Genomic DNA, 18,766 nt, shown 5'->3' with positions numbered 1-18,766 from the left:
TGATTGGTTTAATTGAATTTCGATTTGTTTAATTGGATTTCGAAGTGTTTAATTAGGTTTAGAAGTGTTTAATTGATTTTTGATTATTTTAATAAACATTTTAATTTTAAAAATTATTTAATTATTGATATTTAAATGAAAAAGATGGTTAAAATGGTTTTAAAAAGTTATAAATATAAAATTAGTAAGTATTTTAAACATTAAGAATTTTTTTGAACTTTTTTTATATGTGCCACATCATCATTAGACAGGAAAACTAACGGAGTCAAAGTTTCAAGTTGATGTGAACCACTTTGGACAACCTCAGGATGTTAATTGAGCAGATTTCGGCCTCAGAGTCTTATTAATTCTTTTAAGGGCTAAAGTGAGCCTTTTGCCTATATTTGTATATATGGTACTTCATATTAAACATCAATTCCACATTATAGAAAATGAAGTAGATATTTAGTAGATATTTTGCAAGCACAATAACAACGGGTTGTATCAGTCGGTTCGATTATTGGACCAATTATAAAATTAAAACTGGTCGAATTTTTAGACTCAAAAAAATTGAATCAAAATAAAATGAAAAATTAGTTTGGTTTTGTTGATAACCGATCATTCTAACACGTAGTCATATATTTACCGTAATTTTTATACAATACAAATTCGATTTTCAATTCGGTTCGCATACATAAAAATCAAACCTAACAAATGAAAATAGCAGTCTAACTGTACTCACTATCTTAATTCGGTTCGATTTAATTCAATTCGATTCAAAAAAAAATCTATTTCGATCAATTTTTGAACGCCACTAATAATAACCACAAGAAAGAAACGCTTCATCCTCAAATACATTTATTATGAAACTGACAAGTAAATCAATGAAATTAATAACCAATGAGTATGAGACCCCAAACTGTAACCACCAGGCACCATCACATAATTGAACTTTTGGCTTCTTATTCATAAAAAAAAAAAAAAAAAAAAAAATTGGCTTCTTTCCCAATGGCAATGGAAATTCCTGTAAGCTTAAAATTATCAAGCCCCATTTTTCACATAGTGGCTATGCCTCATGCAGGCCAAAGCCATATCAACGCCATGATCAACCTCTGCAATATCTTAGCTTCCAAGAAACCTCACAATAATAATCTTCTCATTACTTTTGTTCTTACTGAAGATCGGCTATCTCAGTTTAATAATTTTATCTCTAACACGATCCGTTTCGAATCAATCCCTGATGTTCTTCCGCCTGAATCAGTTCGATCTACGAATTTTAAAGTATTCTTTGATGCAGTTCTGACAAAAATGGAGGCTCCTTTTGAGCAGCTTCTTGATCAGCTCCAGCCACCGGCGACTCTTATTATGGCGGATTTTGTATTGAAATGGATGCCTGATTTAGGAACTCGAAGGAATATTCCGGTAGTATCATTCTTTTCTATGTCTGCTACGTTCTTTTCTGTTCTTCTTTACCAAAATGAACACTACCCTCTCGATATTTCCGGTAAGCAGTGATTTTACTTCTGCATGCATACATGATACAGTATAATTTTACTTTTACAGCTTGTAAGGTTAGGTTTATACTGTTAATTAAAAAATATGAGTCATATTTGGTCATGAAATAAATGCATTAACTAATATAGTTTGGTATGTAATTATATCAAATAAAGTTTTCTTTTTACTAATATTTAATTTATATAAACAAACCATTCATTTTAGTTTTTGTTTGCTGAAAGAATTTTTTTTATAATTAATAATAAGTAATTAAATCCATAGTAAAACAATTAGTTATTTGGTATGCTTATAATATATAATTAATGAAAATCTATATAATTAAATTAGAAATGTACTTGGAACATAACAAAAAATATCTGATTAGCCATTATTTTTAATTTTTTTATGAATTACGTGCAAAATATATTGATAAAATCCATTCCGAGGTCTATACTTTAACACTTTTGTTCATGAAGTACCTACCTCGAAAAATTTATCTTTCCAATCTCTTTATTTATCGTTTTCGTGTTTGAAGTGGGGATTTTCTAAACAAAATTGTTAAAACATAGGTGCCTCGGAATAGGTTTAGCCAAATAGATTTTATCTATCTTTATGGATTGGAGGAAGTAGAAATACACAAGCGGAGATAAATTCACAAAAAATTTAAAATAAGATTATTAGAGACTTGCTTTATTTGTTAGAGTGTTTATCAAATGCAGATAATAAGGCAATGAGCACTTGTGACAGATAATTTTTAACTATTATTTATTTTTTATCATTAACACTTCTATATATGATCAAATGCATCATTTGTTTGTTATACGAATGATATGGCAAACCGTTTGTATAATTATTTTTAGTGTTACTATTACTTTACAATTTTAGTGTATATTATAATATAGGAATAATTACCATTTGTCCCATGAGTTTAAGTCTGCAATACTACGTTTTCTCATGACATTTTAAAACTCAATTGTTTCCTTCCTTGATGTTTGATCAAATTCATTATTTTCCCCTTTATTAGTTGATTTGGTGTCAAAGCGTCCAATTGTTAAAAAGTATGGTCAATTGAGCCCCTGAATTATTATTTTTTTCAAAAGAAATCCATAAACTCGTTTCACAAAATTTAAAAAATATTAATAAACTATAATATATTTACTATGATATATATTACTATTAATATGTATAGGGATTTTCAATGATCTTATGGAGTTTTTTGAAAGAAAAATAAAATTAAGTGTTATATTAAATTTAATTTTTAACAATAAGACACTTTGATCAAGTCAACTGATGGAATTAACCGATAGAAGGGGAAAATGAAGAATTTAAGCAAACGTTAACGGATAAACAATTAACCTTTTAAATGTGAGGAGAGTAATAGTATTTCACACTTAAACTCGTGGAGTAAGTAGTAATTATTCCTATAATTATATAACTGGTTGATGCAGAAAATGGAGATGAAATTGTGGACAACATACCTGGAGTTTCTTCATTTCGTCGCAAGGATCTTCCAACTTTAACAGTCGGAGATTCGAGTATCTTCAACGAAATAATGGACGCAATCTCGTCCATTTCTCGAGCACAATACCTCATATTTGGTACAATCTATGAATTTGATCCTCGAGTTGTAGACATTTTAAGGACAAGATTCTCATTTCCCATCTACACCATTGGCCCTGTAATACCCTACATGAACCTCCAAGATCACCATAATTCTTCTTCCAGCATCGCAACTACTAGTGCAATCTACGATGATGAAACCGACTACTTCACATGGCTAGATCGCCAACCTATTGATTCCGTCTTGTACATTTCTTTCGGCAGTTTTCTTTCAGTTTCCGGTGTTCAAATGCAGGAGTTTGCAGCTGGTTTAGCTCAAAGTGGTGTGAAATTCTTATGGGTGGCACGCAAAGAAGTTGCACTGCTAAAAGAAAGTTTTCATGATAATGATAAAGGTAAGACCGTATATGGTTTGATTTGATTGATTTATTATACTGTTGTGCTAACCAAATTAAATTGATTTGATAATCTTTTAAACCGAAACTGAACCAATTATAGATTAGAATTTAGTATGTTTTGTTTGTTGGGATAATTTTTTCTTTAAACTTAATTAGTTTGAGTCGTTATTCAATTAATCATTTTTTTTTGTCATATATAATATAAAATTTTAAATTATTCATTTATGGCTAAATGTACAATTTAATTTGATCTCATGTTTTTTGGCTCATTTTTTAATTGGACCTTACTTTATTTTATTTTTATAAAGTGGTTTCCAACTACACAAAAAATGACAAAAAAAACTCTCCTTTAATCGATGTGGCTCAAACATGGAATCTTTTAATTAGAACATGAATGATTTATTTCAATTTTGAAACTTGACGTTATAAAAATATATACAAATTGGACCCTATGTCAATGTCACGTGTATATCACGCATTATCCACGTCAACATGAGTAGCAGTTAAAAAAATATGTTAAAGGACTCCACTTTGTTCTTTTTTAATAATGGTAGGTACCACTTTCAAACAATATTTTAAAGGTACAAATTGAAAACCGAGTCAAACGGAAGGGTTTAAATTGTACATTTAGGTTTTATTTTTTTTACCAAAACTATCATTTCATTTTATGGATATCACTTGTCGAAAATTGATGTCAGGTTATCATTTTTTTTTTTGATTTAAAATTTTAGTTTATTATTATTTTTAAAATCAAAATTTATAATTCGATGACCTTTTTGAAATTAAATTTGAAATTAAAAAATAACTTTTCAGTGGGTACCTTTCTAGTGAAACGAAATGATAATTTCAGTAACCAAAAAGAAAAAAAAAATGCTCATTTTGTAATTAAGTGAAAGTTTAGTAAATTACAGAATTGAATACCCGTTTGGTTTATTTTGCTTTTAATTTTTAAAACTGCATAACAGACTAAACTTTTTTTATTTTCCTTTTCAAATCAAAACCAAATTGATATTTATTCAACCCATGATTGAATTTTCTTTGGTTGAATTTGTTTGAAATGATCGATTTGAACATGTTTTGTACAGCGCTAGATAGCGGGTTGATAGTATCATGGTGTGATCAATTGAAAGTGCTTTGCCATCCTTCGGTTGGCGGATTCTGGTCGCATTGCGGTTGGAACTCTGTGCAAGAAGGTGCTTTTGCCGGCCTTCCGTTTCTTACTTTCCCGATTGCATTCGATCAACATTGTAATAGTAAGCTGATTGTGGAAGATTGGAAAACTGGTTTGAATTTGAAGAAAAATGTGGGAGCTGATAATTTGGTAGGGAAGGAGGAAATTGCTAAGATTGTGAAGGAGTTCATGGATTTGGAAAGAGATGAAGGAAAACAAATGAGGAAAAGAGCTAAAGAGCTACAAAAAATATGTCAACTTGCAATTGCAAAAGATGGATCTTTAGAAATTAATATCAAAACCTTTTTTGATGACATTTCATACCAAGTTATCTAAATTTGTTTTGAGGTGAATTCCATTTGTGTTTTTCTTGATTTGGTCATTTGATGAGGATTATAACATTTATTTATTTTATTTATTTTGGTTTGTTAATAATTCTTTGAATTTTTTTAAAAATTGTTTATGCTTACTCTAACGATCTAAAGATGTTAAACGGTCACATCTTTTCAATTCCTTAAAAATCTATCAAAGGTTTTTAAAAATTATAAATTCATCACAATTTGATATATTTACTGAAAATTTATTCAATTTTTCAAAATTGATTTAATTATTGTAGGCTCTGTCATCTTGATGCGGATTTTAAGGATGCGGTGATGCTCAACGATGACAACTAGAGAGAAATTGTGCTACTTAGAATGAATGATTTCTTAAACATAATTCAATTTGAACTACGTTTTCAAAATTTTTGATTAATTTGTAGTTTTACAAAGTTGATTTTAGGTTTTTTTTAGAAAGTTTAGGGGTCAAATTGTAATTTTGTGTACTTAACTGTAAACCTCCTTTTAAGTGGGAGTCAATTTGTAATTTTTTAAATTTAATTACGGGCTTTAAAATATGTGATGAGTCAATTTTAAATTATTCTCTTTCTTTACCACTAACCTAATTTATTTTTCTATTTAAATACATTAATTACTCATTTAATTGTTCGTTTGGTTTTAAATTAGGATTATATGTGATTGGTTAAAAAAGATACAAGATTGAACTTGTTATCCAAAAGAAAAAATATATTCTTTTTAACTAATTAATTAATTGAATAATTATATAATTGCTTAATTATCTGTAATTTATTGATTTATTGAATTAAATATATAGTATTTGCTAACTTGATCTCATGTCTTTCTGTCTAGGAAGCAGAGCGACCTCGTCTTGCTTGCTTCTGGCGGAGCTTTTGTAAATTATTATTAATATTAAGCGATTTTTTCTATTTAAAATTGAAATAAAGTGAATTATATTTTGATTTGGTTTTTCAATATCCATTTTTTTGTGATTTTTTTCATTTTTGTAAATGTATTTAGTAATAAATTTTACGCAGACGCGAGTGTTGTATTTTTATAGTGGTCTGGCACCACAGTTTGGCATACCAAGTGAAATACATTGTAGGAAAACACTCCCTTTCACTTATTTCGAGACTTTCAGTTCCACTCAATCAAAAAGAGAAGGGGGAAGAATTTTTTAAAAGATACAATAAAGAGAGAAAGTATAATTTTCCACAAACAACCAAAAATACCAAAACAGCAATTATGTATTTTTTACTATATTTTCATCTCTGCTCAAAACAAAGAGCAACAAATCTTCATTCTGATGAGCATCTCTGGCGCCGTTAATCGAACGACGGCACCGCCAACCATGACGATGGCACCATCGTCTTGTATTTCACCGTTGTTATTAACGTGGTTGCCTCACGACGGTGCTGCCATCCAAGCCATCGGTGACGCAGCTCCTCCATGGATGATGTCATCCGCCCGACATGCTTCCCTCTAGCCATTGTCCGCTTCTAGTCCGCCGCAACCGATTTCCAACATCTCCGCAATTTCGGTTTATTTTATTTTTATTTACTTTTGTAAATATATATATATATATATATATATATATATATATATATATATATTTGTGATATAGTAGACAAACCAATGCATGATCGATTTTATTTTAAATCAATTAATTTAAGTTTGTGTCTAGGTTAGACAATCTGAAATGTAATTAAATAAATTCATTTAACAACAATTAAGTTTAAATCAAAAATATAATTAGTGGTTTTATAGGTTATTTAAGACGATGTGAGTGGAGCGGGTTCTGGGGTCGCTCGTCCAGACTTATGGCAGAACTTTATTCTGGAAAAAGGTTTGTAAAAACATCTTATCGCCACCTATCTCAGCTAGAAATGCCTTTTTATATCAACTGAATGGTCACCCGTTTATATGTGAGATTATCGTACGACAGAACAAAAGACCGGGTTCGTGTACATTGTACCAAAACTCTTATACTTGACTTATTTGTTATGTTTATTTTAGAGGCTGAATTCGTTTTATATATCATGCAGTTCATAGTATAAATTGCGGAAATTTAAACACATATGAAAGCAGTAAAGAAGCCCAATTTAAGATGGGCATGTGACTCGATTCTGACGTGTGAGGCAAGCAGCAGATATTCTTATACATTCATCTAACCTTAGAGGTTTCTAACCAGTAGCAGATAATGGTTGGTTTGAATTCATTTACATGCATAAACCTAAAAACTAGATGCCTACTTTTAATTATCTTTTCATTGCAGTTTTATGATTTTTAAGTGGTTTGCTGGTGTCGATTGATTTGATTACTAAATTAACATGGATAATTTTTATTTTTTTATCCTGTTAATATTAGATTGGATCATGCTTTTAGAAAGCGTTCTAAGCAGTATTAGCATACACAGGGATAATTGATATACATATAAGATTGGAAATACTTTTTAACCTTATAGAACGTAGTATCTTACATTCGATGCGATTTAGTCATCAGAGCGGTCGGAATCTGAACTCAGTCATAATACAAATTGATCTAAAAAATTAAAATAAACTTTTTTAATAGAAAAAACACAAATTTTGATTGTAATTGACCTAAATTTTTTTAAAATGGGAGGCATAAATTTGAGGGCTGCGTTGACTCTTATTAAAAAAAAATATCCAAAAAGCTATATAAAAAAAAAAAAAAAAAAAACCCAAACGGATAAGCGTTTTGTCGATTTCTTATCATACGGCACTACAAACAACGATGGCGACTGATTAATGTGGGAACCTTATTTATAGTTCAATTTTGAGTGTATAAGCTTACATACGCAAATGGAGAGACTCAAGCTAATGATTCCCGACAGTATTAAACAGATAATCACAAACAGCAAAACTGATGATCTTACATCATCATCGTCTGCTCTGCTCCATTTCCTCATAGATTTGCCACTCTTTCACCAGGTAAACTTTATTTTTTTATCCTATTGTTCTTTAATTTTCCCGCTGGCCTGTTTTTTTGGTTAATATGTTTCCAATTTTGTGTATTGTAATTAGATGAATAGTGATTTGGTGGATTCAGAGGCTGCACTCTGTGCTAAGAATAAGAATGCAGCTATGGAACTGAAGCTAAAAGCTAATAAATGCTATGTCACTGGAGATTATAATTTGGCTTTGTCTTGCTATTCACAGGTACCCTTTTATGCTCCATTATGTTTCTTCTTCGGTGGGCATCAGACACGGCGAAACTGTGTTATTTTGAGGTTTCCTTTGTAAAATATGAAGTTTTTTTACGAAGTTTCGTGTCCGAAATGTCAAGTGTCGGGCACATTTCCGAAATGGGATACATTGATTGAATGAAGTGTCCATGCTACCTATGTGTATGGTTTCTTTTGTAACTAACTCTTAGTTGGATTTGCTTATATATCTGTGTTTTCTCTTCTCCACATTTAATTAGGCATTGCGTGTTGCTCCAGCAGATGCTTTTGACATGGACAAAAATGTGGTTGCAACATTGTATCTGAATCGGGCTTCTCTGTTTCATGTGAGTTTGATAACTCCTTTTTATTTTGGTTTCCGTATAGCGAAATATTGCTTAGCTCCCATGTCTAGTCGCTGCACAGATCATGTAGCAAACGGAATTTATGGTACATGGAAACTTAATTGAGTCTTACTTTTCAGTGTGTCATTTCTGTTTCTAGAAATCTTCTGAAACTCCCAAAATTTATTTTTATAAGCCATTCATGTAAAAATGCCCTTTCACCATTTCACATTACAAAATTTTTCGCTTTAACATTCCATTTCCGTGCAGCAGGAACAGAATATACCAAAACCAAGTTAGCTTGGTGTAACGTTTTACTTTATGCAGCTCCTTTCAATATGTATAAGTTCTAGTTGTATTGAGTTTGGTTGTATTGATATTTTTTTCAACCGAAGTCAATGCAATTTATTGCCGATTCATGTTATTTCAAAAGTCAAATCAAAGAAACCATAGTATCCAATTTTTTTTTGAGGATAAGATTGACATATGAAAAAAAGTTCTCAAAATGCTAAGCTTGTGGTTGTGGCGTTGTAATTGCACTTGTGACAGATTGTTTTTGGTATAGGCAACCATAAATATGCAACTCAATGATAGAAATACTAACTCTAACACAGTACGGAAATCTCACCTAAAACTTCTTACATGAATATGCAGGTCCACCTTGTTTAAAGTAACTATAACATGATTACTGAGATATTAATTGTAAAATAGAAAAGAATGCTTCTGCAAAGTCGCATATTTTCATTGCATTGCATGCAGAACCTAAAGAAATTCATCTTTCTATTCTATTAATACTTCGATGTTCCAACAGAAAATGGGACTTCTGCCGGAATGCATTAGAGATTGCAACCGTGCGCTGAAAATTTCTCCAACCTATGCAAAGGTCAGTATACTTATCTTGCAGCTTGAATTCCATTTCTTAAAATGATTATTAGCGATTGTTTGAGGTTTATTTTTGAATTTTTTGTACTATGGCATGGACTTATCTTCAAGTAAACACATGCATAAATAACTAATTTCATGTACTCGAAGTATTTTTGCTTCAGCTGGCTCCTCTCTGGTCATTGAAGCTTAAATTTTAACTATACCAAAGGTATAGTGTGAAAATTGAAAATCAAGTGGGAGATAAGAAAACTTTTATTATATGGTTAAGGGGAGAAAAAAAAGGATCAAAAATAGAGCCATCTAATGAATGCACTGTTACTCTAGTTGTAATATTTTGTATGCTTGATCTCAAGTTTATGTGGGTGAGTTATATATTCATTTTATTGGGTTTATGATTCTATTCAAAGGCTCACAGAAGAATTATATTCCATTGGCTTTTCCTTGGACAATTATGTATTAATCATGCTAATTGTGCATTAAAGGAGTTTGCAACTTAATGGACTATCTGGATATAAATTAATGCTGTTAGGTGCCAATTTTCCACCTCTAGTGATACGCTTTGATTACCTAGTATAATGTTAATGTCAGGGTAGATCATACTCAATTTGAGGACTTGTGGATTTTCTTTTTAGATATTTTATTTGATTTTTGGACAATCCTGGACCTGCTTGATTGGGAAACCAGTAATTATCATGTGGTTCTGTGCTTGAGAGTATGTTACATATGCAGTTGCACATCCATTTATCCAGTTACAAGAGGTGAAGAGTAATATGACATTACAAGTATTATGTTCTGGATACTTTGTTACATTTGTCATTCTGAAAATTACTTTACTGTGTTGCAGGCTTGGTACAGGAGAGGCAAGGCAAATGCAGCTTTAGGCAACTATAAAGATGCAATTTGCGACTTAAATGTTGCTAATAATGTGGAGTTGTCATCCAGCGGAAAGAAACAAATAGAAAATGAACTGATGATAATTGCAGACCGATATAAGGGCACAGCCAATAGATCAGTTAAAAATACTGAGAATAAATTTGAGAGTTTCAGTAAGACATTTATAACCTTTTTCACTAGCCAGCTACTTTAATTAGACCTTTCAGTACTGTTCTGGCTTTATCAAGATCCGTACTTGCATCTATTGAATTCACTTATGACATATCTAGTCAATTGGTCACTGTATCCCCAAGAATGACATTATGCTATCTAATTTTCTTTTTTTCCTTATTTCCTTTGCTTTTTCTTTGATAAAAATTGTTTTAAGTTATAAAATTGATGCCAAGTTAAAATTCTGTAAAAATCAAATATTTTGCTTGTATCTATGTATGGGGTTCATTTGGTGGGGCGGGATTGCATTTAATCCCTAGTGCATGAAAGTGGCAAGAAAGCTCGTATGCTATTTCTCTCTTTCTTCCTTTATTCTTTTTTTCTTTTAAGGAAGATGCCCATGTAAAAAGATAAAATGAAAATAGAAATAAATGAAGCTTGCTAGGAAGATAATCTGAGTGTGAATTGTTGATATGTAAGTCATAAGTTTGAAATGAAATGTATTGAAAATTGAAATATTTAGTGCATTCTTTACATGTACTGTTTAAGCATCTTTAGTTTGTAACTTTGAAATGAAATGTGTATTAACCTTTAGGGTATTTTGATCTATATCTGAGAGGATTTTTAGGTTTTAAGTTTGAAATGAAATTCGTATAGATATTCATGTCAGATGACCCACACCAAATAAAGATATTACGTGTCACCACACCAGACAAAGGAAGAGGCATGGCTTCAGAATCTGACATTCCTCAAGCTTCATTGGTTCATTCAGAAAAACCTTATGCATTGGTACAAAATGAGTTTTTCCTGTTGATGTTATTATACATATGCATGTATGATTTTCTCGTGTATTATATGCTTGTAAAGTACCATCCAGTTCATAAATTTCCAATAAGCTAGGATCCTTAGTTCTGACAATTCCATTTCCCTATACCCTCTCCATTTTCTAATAGTGTTGCGTTGTTCCTTAGGCTATTTCTTGCAACTCCAAGTTTGCCGTTGTCAGCAATCCTCGACTGTCTTTATTCTAATCCCTCTCTTTTACCTCCAATCCTTGACAGTTTTTCCATTAGGCACCAATAACATTTAATTAACTAGTTGCATTACCATTCTCTAGATAATTAAATTACCACAGTGAGAGAGGAACTCGACTCTCAAAAAAGCTTGCTGTGCATTTTCTTGAAATCGTAGTAATAATTTTGATAACCAATGTATTTATTGAGCACTTCCTCTGGCTCCATCTCCTTTTTTCTCCATGTTTTTCTCTTTTGTTCTGTTTTGATTTTTTTTTTCATTTGGCTAATATTTACTTGTACTTGGAAATGTTCATGCATTTGTCATCATTACATTTCTCTGATAAGCAGTACGATTTGCTTGTTCTTTGTTTGGCAGATTATTTTGAAGAGTTGCCGAGAGACACACTGTCATTACTGCTTGAATGAATTGCCAGTAGACACAGTCCCCTGTATGGCATGCTCAATACCAGTTTACTGCTCCCAGCTTTGCCAAGTACAAGCTGGAGGAGAAACAATCAGTTACTGCAGAACTAACAGTGTAATTGATGGAAGTCTTCCTGAGGATGCTAAAGAGCATATTGCAGAGGTCACAGTGTCCAGTAATTCTGATCTATATGCTGAAAGCTTTTCTGAACATAAACATGAATGCCTAGGTGTGCACTGGCCTGCGGTATTGCCAACTGATATAGTTTTGGCTGGCCGTATACTAGCAAAATCTGTATCTCAAAGAGGTTCTGTTGATTCTAACATTCTTCAAACTGTGGTAATTTTTAAACCATATTGTATATTTCCATTGTATATGATAGCTGTTTATATAATATATTTGACTTACGAGTTCATGGTCTTGTAGGATCTTTCTCACAGTTACTCACACATTGATCCAGAAGGCAAATTGGAATTGCACGTATATGCTATTGTATTGTTGTACTGTCTTCAACGCTCTTTTGTGTTTGACCTTCCAATAGATGGAGTCTTTTTATCACAGGTTCTCTCTCTCTCTCCCTCCCTCCCTCTTTTTTGTAGTCCGAGTCAAATCTTTATTCTCTTCGTCTCTCTTATCTTGCTCCCTTTTTAGTCTAAATTGAATGCTTCAATTTCAGAATTTTTTTGATCTAAAACCAAGAGAGAATGGACCTCAGCTTGACCAAGTATTATGTTTCCTCATCAAGAAACTTCCAGATCAGTTAATCATCTCATTTATTCTATCAGGATTTTCAATACAGAGTTAGATTCCATCTTAAAACCAATTGGTATTAAGCGGAGGTGCCAACTAATACATAAACACAAGTCCACTCACACACACAACCAATGTGGGATTTCCCACTTCAACACTCCCCTTCACGCGTAGCGTGTACAGGCCGAGCAAAAAAGTTTCCCCTCACGCACATCTTACGTGGGCTGGGCCAAACTCAAATTATGTGAATGGACAAGACTTTGATACCATGTTGATTCCATCTTAAAACCAATTGGTATTAAGTGGGGCTGCCCAACTAATACATAAACACTAGTCCATTCACACACACAACCAATATGGGATTTCCCACTTCAACATAAAGGAATGAAAAAAATTCAAGACTTAAATTAGGGTCATGAAATGAACACGTGTAATTGTAGAAAGTGTTAACAATTTCAATTGCAAAAGATGTGGCCCTCAAATGTTTCCTTTTTTAATAATTTATTTCTTAATTCCAATTTGTCTTTGTTAAATCTTTTGTTTTACAATTTGATTGCTTTCTGGTTTGAAATTCCCTGTTCTTCTGTATTTGCAGACCATCATACTTGTATCTCAAATCAGAGTAAATGCTATGGCAGTTGTCCAAATAAAATCTATTGATGCTCATTGCATATCAGAGAACTTGGTGAAATCTTCTCATATTGGAGATGCTGTAACAACTAGTTTGGAGCAGGTTCATGCTTATGCTTTGACTGTTCTTGACTCCTTATATACGTAAACCGAGTAGGAAATTTTCTACACACCATTTCAAAGTACTCGTGACTTATGAGTTTTTGAAGTTGAGACTGAAAAACTCCTATATTCATGCAAGATTGACTATGCTGTAATCTTTCATAGGTTCCAGTGGGTCAAGCAATTTATACAGCTGGGAGTTTGTTCAACCATTCTTGCCAGCCAAACATCCATGCATATTTCATTTCTCGCACTCTCTTTATTCGCACAACAGAATTTATAGCCAAGGGCAGTCCTCTAGAGTTGTCCTATGGTCCTCAGGTACATTTTTAAGATTGCTTACTAGCTTATGTGTGCATTGTTATATGATCAATTATTATCAATGAAAGTCCAATTTACTACTCTGCCCCATTTTAGAAGTCCAATTTACTACTCTGCCCCATTTTAGAAGTCCAATTTGCTTTTACACAAAAATTAAGAAAACATTTATTACCCGTCTTTTCATGTTTTGCCCCTATTTTAATAGTGGAATTTTCAATAGAGTTTCTTTAAGATGACTAAATAATGGGTAAAAAGAGAAGTTCAATTAAATATTCTAAAAATAGAAATGGGACTTTTAAAATGCGACATCCCAAAATGGCAAATGGGACGGAGGGAGTATTAACTATTCCTGCATCCATCTTACAGAAATTTTAGCTATTTGAGATTTTGTTTGTGTCATGAAGTATGAACACAAATTTAATGCAATTAGCCAGTCCAATTGGTGACTGTACAATTATGTTTTACAGGTTGGGCAATGGGACTGTGAAGACCGCCTTAAGTTTCTACAAGAGAAGTACGCATTTAGATGTCAATGCAAAGGCTGTTCGACACTAAATCTATCTGATCTGGTTCTGAATGCTTTTCATTGTGTCAATCTGAATTGTGATGGAGTAGTCTTGGATAGCAGCATGAGTGACTCTGATTTAAATAAAATCAAGAGCTTAACCAGAGTTCAAGACACACACAGCTCAGACCCTTGTTTGCAGGTATTGGGTTTTCTCAATATTGTTGTATTGTTCTGTAACAATCACTGCAGTCTTTTGTTAGAGGTACAAAAGTACTGATACATCTGTAAGAGCTATCAAATGTTGAAGCTTTATCTGGAACCCAATATTGTTGTATTGTAACAGGTTGATGATTTAGCAGTCGTTGCACCTAAACTAAGAGATAGCTCTGTGCAAATTCAGCCTGGATATTGTTTAAATTGTGGTTCTTATTGCGATCTGGAAACTTTAGGGGAAAGCCAGAGGAAAGCTTGGATTTATTTCAAAAGGTATCCTTTTATTTCACTCAAAATTTCCTTTTTGTGTGACTGCAGCATGTCTATTCTTAACAACAAGCTGCATAAGAAATACAATGTGGTAAAAAATGAAATCACACATGCATAGACAAACTCGTATATTTCGTTCTCTGATCTGAAACATGCAATTCTAAACAGATTGCAAGATGCAATATCTTCAAAAGAGATTTTGACTACTATTCTTTCCGATGCTTCAAGAGCTCTTGGTGTTCTGAGGTCAATATTGCATGCGTATAACAAGCACATTGCAGAGGTGAGTTTCCAGTTCAAGCTAATACTCCCTCCGTCCCACAAAGTTAGGCAAAGTTTGGTTTTCACAAGGATTTTGTTAACTTTCCATTGTATCATGAATTTAATTATCTAGATATTCTAAATATCATTAATTATATATTTTGAAAATACCAATTATTTTTTTAGGTTAAAATAAATTTTGAAAGCTAAGTTTGTTTTTGTATTGGATAAAGTGACAATTATTGATGATTAAGAAAATATAACAAGTGATTGAAATTAATGAAGGAGAATATCGGTATTCAAGTTATTCAAACTAAAATAGTAAGTTTGCCTACATTTTGGGGTATGTGCAAAATAAAAAGTTTGTGTATCTTTATAGAACGGAGAGTAATCTCTAATTTTCCAAGGGTCAATTTGTTTCATGATTATATCATTTCCAAGGGGCACTTTTTTTGCTTTGTTTAATTTTGTAGAATTTTGTGGGGGCTTATTTTCTGGGAAGAGCTTAATAGACATGGATATATGTGAGCCAACTACATCTAGATTGGGACGGGGACTGTTCTGTTTATTTTTAGGAGACATTGGATCTATGGTTTTGTTGGAATATCAAATTGTCTGATTAGTTGGATGCAAAAGTGTCGAATGTGAAAAACAACTCCACCTGTTTAAGCCAGTAGAAAATGGGTAGAGTATAACCGGTACTCATACCAACTATGGCTACTGATGGCATTTGCAGGCTGAAGACTGTCTTGCACAAGCGTTTTGTCTGGTAGAAGACTTTGAATCTGCAAGAGAACATTGTAAAGCATCAATCAAGGTACTTATGTGACAGCACATTTGCATTTCTCCTTGAGCATACATGAATAGAATTGTTTTTCTAATTTTTCCTCCAACGATTAAAAAAGTCTCCTCTTTTGCTTCTGTCAATGATATCTCCTTGGACCATGATGCTCTCTGAATTTAGAAGAGATTACTAATTTTGTATAGCATGTAATCTGAAACAAGTATTAGATTTAAAATTCTAGTTGGACTGCAAATTTGCGACTATTCATAGTTTGATGTAGTTATCCACCCACCGATTCTGAATCCAAAGATTCAAATGTCAAACTAGTCCTTAGTTATGGAGCATTGCCAAATTTGGTTGGTGAATTTTGTTCATATACTTTCATGTCACCATTGACGAACCCTCTATCTATAATATAGAATTTCTAGGTAAGTGTACCTATTATTTTTTCTAGTGTAGCATCTCCTAGTACTCGCTCTCTTTCTGTTATCTAATAGTAAAAAAAAATAGCAAAATGGAAACAGCCTAATCTAAAATCAAACAGAAGGAAGGAATTTAAATAATTCATATGAAAAGCAAGATCTGGACGTAGAACCGTCCTAGAATTCGCTTGTGTTGGAATAAACATAATCTGATACTAATTCAACGTTTTATAATCTGTGCGATAACCGATAAACAGTGGCTAGCTCCTTGTACTATTTCTTGATGTAATTTTGACCACATTGCTTGTGAGATTCAAAATATAGTAAGTTCTAAATTATACAAGTTTTCATCAAATAATGCAAAAGACGGGATGAATTGATCATAAAAGACACATGTAAGTGACATAATACCAGTCTGAAACTTTGAAGTCATGTCGTCTCTAATTTTGTTTATATAGAATATTTCTAGATGATCCTGATTAGACATTAAAAGTATATTGAGATCTTTCTCCAATAACCAAATACTTTTGACTGTAAATATTGCATATTTAATTCCATCCTTAAATTTATTTTTTTCCCTATGAGTTCTGGTCTCAACAAGGATGCTAGTTCTTACTGGCACTATAAGTTGTAAAACTAGTTGTCTTTCATATCGAGCCATTGAAGTAGAGCATCAGGCTATAATAGGACAATTCCATCTTGCTATGAGTGGACAACTCCAAATCCAAAGTGAAGAAAATCAAAAAATGAATTAAAAACATATAATTCATATTTCTATCTCTATAGATATTATATAGCATTTCATCTAAGTTCTAGTAATCCTTTTTAGAAATCGAATACAACCGGTCTTATACATACGCAAGATTCAGGTTTGAAAAAAAAATTGAAATTCATGAGAGTCTCCATTAAAACAAAATTAAGCTTTTAATAGAATGAAATTATTGCTGTTTAATTCAATTTTCCGTCCTGTTAGTTTCATAATTTTGTTGAAATTTTATTACTGTTTATAGGAAAAAAAATGAATTATTTGGGTCTAAGTTGATTACTTTTACTGTTATATTTTATCAATGATGACTTGCAAAAGGATTTTGTTTTTTCTGAAATCATTTTGAAGTTAAAAATGTTTTGGAAGTCAGAAGCAGCCCTAACTGTAAATATGCGGATTAAGTTGAACATTGGTGCTAGGGGTGTGCAAAAACCGAATTGAACCGAAAAACCGAACCGAACCGAACCGAAGTTTCAAGATTGGTTCGGTTTTTTGGTTAAAACGGTTTAATTTGGTTTTTGTCAACCTAAAAATTTGATATTCGGTTTTCAATTTGGTTTTAGGTTTTTACAAACCGAACTGACCGAAAAACCGAATAACAAATTATTTTTATTTTTATTTTGAAAAATTTAAAATTTATATGTTTATTTATACTTTTTTAGTATTTATTCTTTAATAATATGTAATATATAAGTTAATAAATTTATTATAATAGATAAAATATACAAACAACATATATAAAATTATTATTAATCAATGTTTTTTTAATTTTTTATATTAAAAAACTGAAAAAAAAAATTAAAAAAATTGGTTTTCAACCGCTTTTGGTCTATTTCGGAACCGATTCGGTTTTGGATTTTGGCCTATTTTCGGTTTCGGTTTTTTCGGTTCGGTTCACCGAACCGACCGAAACCGACCGATGCACAGGCCTAATTGGTGCAATCAAATGGACAGTTCTTAAGATAATCTATGAAATATAATGTGTAATTAGCTGTAATATTGATGCACAGTCTAGCTAATAGATAATTAAATGATTTTATGGGAAATGGCAGATACTTGAACGGCTTTACGGGCAGAATCACATTGCCATCGGATATGAACTAGTTAAGCTTTCGACCATTCAGCTATCAACGGGAGATGCTTCTTCTGTGCACAGCGTAGAGCAGTTGGACGCGATATTTCAGCGGTATTTTGGATCACACGCAGACTTCATTTTTCCATATCTTCAATCACTGAGAGAGAAGCTTGTAACTTAATTGAATAGAAAGATAACACATTGTTGTGATTTTATCTGAACTAGTTTTGTGTTTCCATAATCCAAGCCGGTACTGTTGTTCAATGTACAAATCTTGCCTAAGCATTAGATATGGAATAATTATATGTTATTTTTCAAACTTCAATTCTGGTAGTCCTTTTATAATTTTTTTTTCTTCCATTTGATAGCTTATTGATTAGCTTCATGGAGGTAGTGACCAATATCCTCCCTTAAATCCAACTATCATTCTCTACTAAAGCTAGCCAAATTATTTTTAAGCTATATCCATATTGTCAAAATTAATTCTCTGTGCTTGATTGATTCTATATAGATTATGACTATGATTTTGAATTGCAACTCCCACCGTATATTGTCGATCCAAACATAGTCGCACTTGAATTCTCCTTCTACGAACTTCTTCAACGCTATATTCATTACCCGCCTGACCAAAACAAAGATTTTAGGCTTTTTCCATAAGATCTATTTCTAGTCGGAACAAACCAAATAAATATTACAATCAATCATTCGGCGAATACAAATCAAAAGGCGATGAAGGAGCATGCAATGAAATAAATTTACAGTTTGTATTTATGAGATAAGAAAGATGGATGGGAAGGTAATTATGAGGACTACGAAGACGAAGAAGAATT

At 32.1% G+C, this 18,766-nt stretch overlaps 2 protein-coding genes across 4 annotated transcripts; both read left to right on the top strand.

The window, feature by feature from the left end:
• Window positions 1–972: 972 nt before the first annotated feature.
• LOC126668607 (UDP-glycosyltransferase 87A1-like) lies at window positions 973–5,020 on the top strand. 2 transcript variants are annotated; one of them, XM_056104873.1, is made up of 3 exons: window positions 973–1,483; window positions 2,922–3,428; window positions 4,523–5,020. In XM_056104873.1, the coding sequence occupies exons 1-3, from the start codon at window positions 988–990 to the stop codon at window positions 4,936–4,938; spliced, it is 1,419 nt and encodes a 472-aa protein (XP_055960848.1). In that variant the 5' UTR covers window positions 973–987; the 3' UTR covers window positions 4,939–5,020. The 2 variants fall into 2 exon arrangements, with proteins under 2 accessions (XP_055960848.1, XP_050217753.2); XM_050361796.2 differs by having other exon boundaries at window positions 4,517–5,020.
• A 2,688-nt stretch (window positions 5,021–7,708) lies between these two features.
• Window positions 7,709–18,261, top strand: LOC126670260 (uncharacterized). Of its 2 annotated transcripts, XM_050363950.2 has the most exons (15): window positions 7,709–7,888; window positions 7,982–8,116; window positions 8,382–8,468; window positions 9,277–9,348; window positions 10,195–10,396; window positions 11,065–11,183; window positions 11,787–12,173; window positions 12,261–12,395; window positions 13,180–13,317; window positions 13,482–13,637; window positions 14,105–14,344; window positions 14,489–14,631; window positions 14,797–14,911; window positions 15,626–15,706; window positions 17,914–18,261. In XM_050363950.2, the coding sequence occupies exons 1-15, from the start codon at window positions 7,760–7,762 to the stop codon at window positions 18,115–18,117; spliced, it is 2,343 nt and encodes a 780-aa protein (XP_050219907.1). In that variant the 5' UTR covers window positions 7,709–7,759; the 3' UTR covers window positions 18,118–18,261. The 2 variants fall into 2 exon arrangements, with proteins under 2 accessions (XP_050219907.1, XP_050219909.1); XM_050363952.2 differs by lacking the exon at window positions 7,709–7,888 and having other exon boundaries at window positions 8,025–8,116; window positions 8,404–8,468.
• The last annotated feature ends 505 nt before the right edge of the window (window positions 18,262–18,766 follow it).

This window comes from Mercurialis annua, linkage group LG2 (genome assembly GCF_937616625.2).
Source record: "Mercurialis annua linkage group LG2, ddMerAnnu1.2, whole genome shotgun sequence".
NCBI classification, from domain to species: Eukaryota; Viridiplantae; Streptophyta; class Magnoliopsida; order Malpighiales; family Euphorbiaceae; genus Mercurialis; species Mercurialis annua.
This window is presented reverse-complemented; position numbering and strand designations above follow the sequence as displayed.